The sequence below is a fragment of the Primulina eburnea genome, chromosome 18 (genome assembly GCF_022965805.1).
Source record: "Primulina eburnea isolate SZY01 chromosome 18, ASM2296580v1, whole genome shotgun sequence".
In the NCBI taxonomy this organism is placed as follows: domain Eukaryota; kingdom Viridiplantae; phylum Streptophyta; class Magnoliopsida; order Lamiales; family Gesneriaceae; genus Primulina; species Primulina eburnea.
Window position 1 is genome coordinate 6,700,760 of NC_133118.1, and position 983 is coordinate 6,701,742.

The 983-nt window shown below is 47.3% G+C and overlaps 1 protein-coding gene across 1 annotated transcript; it reads left to right on the plus strand.

Annotated features, from left to right (window-relative positions):
- LOC140819082 (uncharacterized mitochondrial protein AtMg00860-like) lies at positions 1 to 372 on the plus strand. The gene has a single exon (XM_073179092.1). It carries the CDS (start codon positions 1 to 3, stop codon positions 370 to 372), a length of 372 nt encoding a protein of 123 aa, XP_073035193.1.
- Positions 373 to 983: the final 611 nt, after the last annotated feature.

Below are 983 nucleotides of genomic sequence, written 5' to 3' on the forward strand. Positions count from 1 at the left end.
ATGGTCACGGACCGAGGAATTGAGGTTAACCCGGAGAAAATCCAAGCCATCGTGGACATGCCCTCTCCTCAGTCTGTCCGGGATGTGCAAAAACTGACAGGAAGAATTGCAGCCCTGTCACGCTTCATTTCCCGATCTGCCCACCGGAGTTATCCTTTCTTTCAAATCCTGAGAAAGGCGCAGAAATTCGGTTGGGATGACAATTGCGAGCAGGCCTTTCAAGATTTGAAAAAACATCTGGCTGAACTGCCCGTTCTGGCAAAGCCTGAGCCCGGGGAAAAATTGTGGGTCTATCTCTCCGCTACTGAAGTTGCTATTAGCTCCGTATTCATCAAAGAGGAAGGGACCCATCAGAAGCCTATATTATGTTAGTCACTCCCTTCGAAGAGCAGAATTGAGATACAGTGAATTGGAAAAGATAGCATTAGCTCTGGTAATGACCGCTCGAAAGTTAAGGCCGTATTTTCTCTCGCATCTCATTGTGGTCCTCACCAATTCTCCCCTCGGGAGAATCATGACTCACGCAGAAGTCTCTGGGAGAATGGTCAAGTGGACCGTAGAACTCGGAGAGTATGATATTGAATACAGGCCCCGAGCTACAATAAAAGCGCAGGCATTATCGGATTTCTTAACAGAGATGATTCAACCAGATGAGGAAGAGGTATGGAGGGTGTTTGTTGATGGCGCCTCAAACCTATCGGGGTGTGGAGTGGGGGTTGTCTTGATCTCCCCACTAGAAGAAAAAATCAAACTGGCTCCGAGGATTGATTCTAGGGTCACAAATAACGAAGCAGAATACGAAGCTGTTTTTGCAGGGTTACGTGCTGCCCGAGAAGTTGGGGCTTCCCGAGTCATTATCTATTCTGACTCTCAGCTGGCTACCCAACAGATTAAAGGAGCCTACGAGGTCAAGAACGAAAAAATGCTCAAGTATTTAAAGCTTATCACTGCTCAAGCTTCGTCCTTTACAGACTGGAGTATCG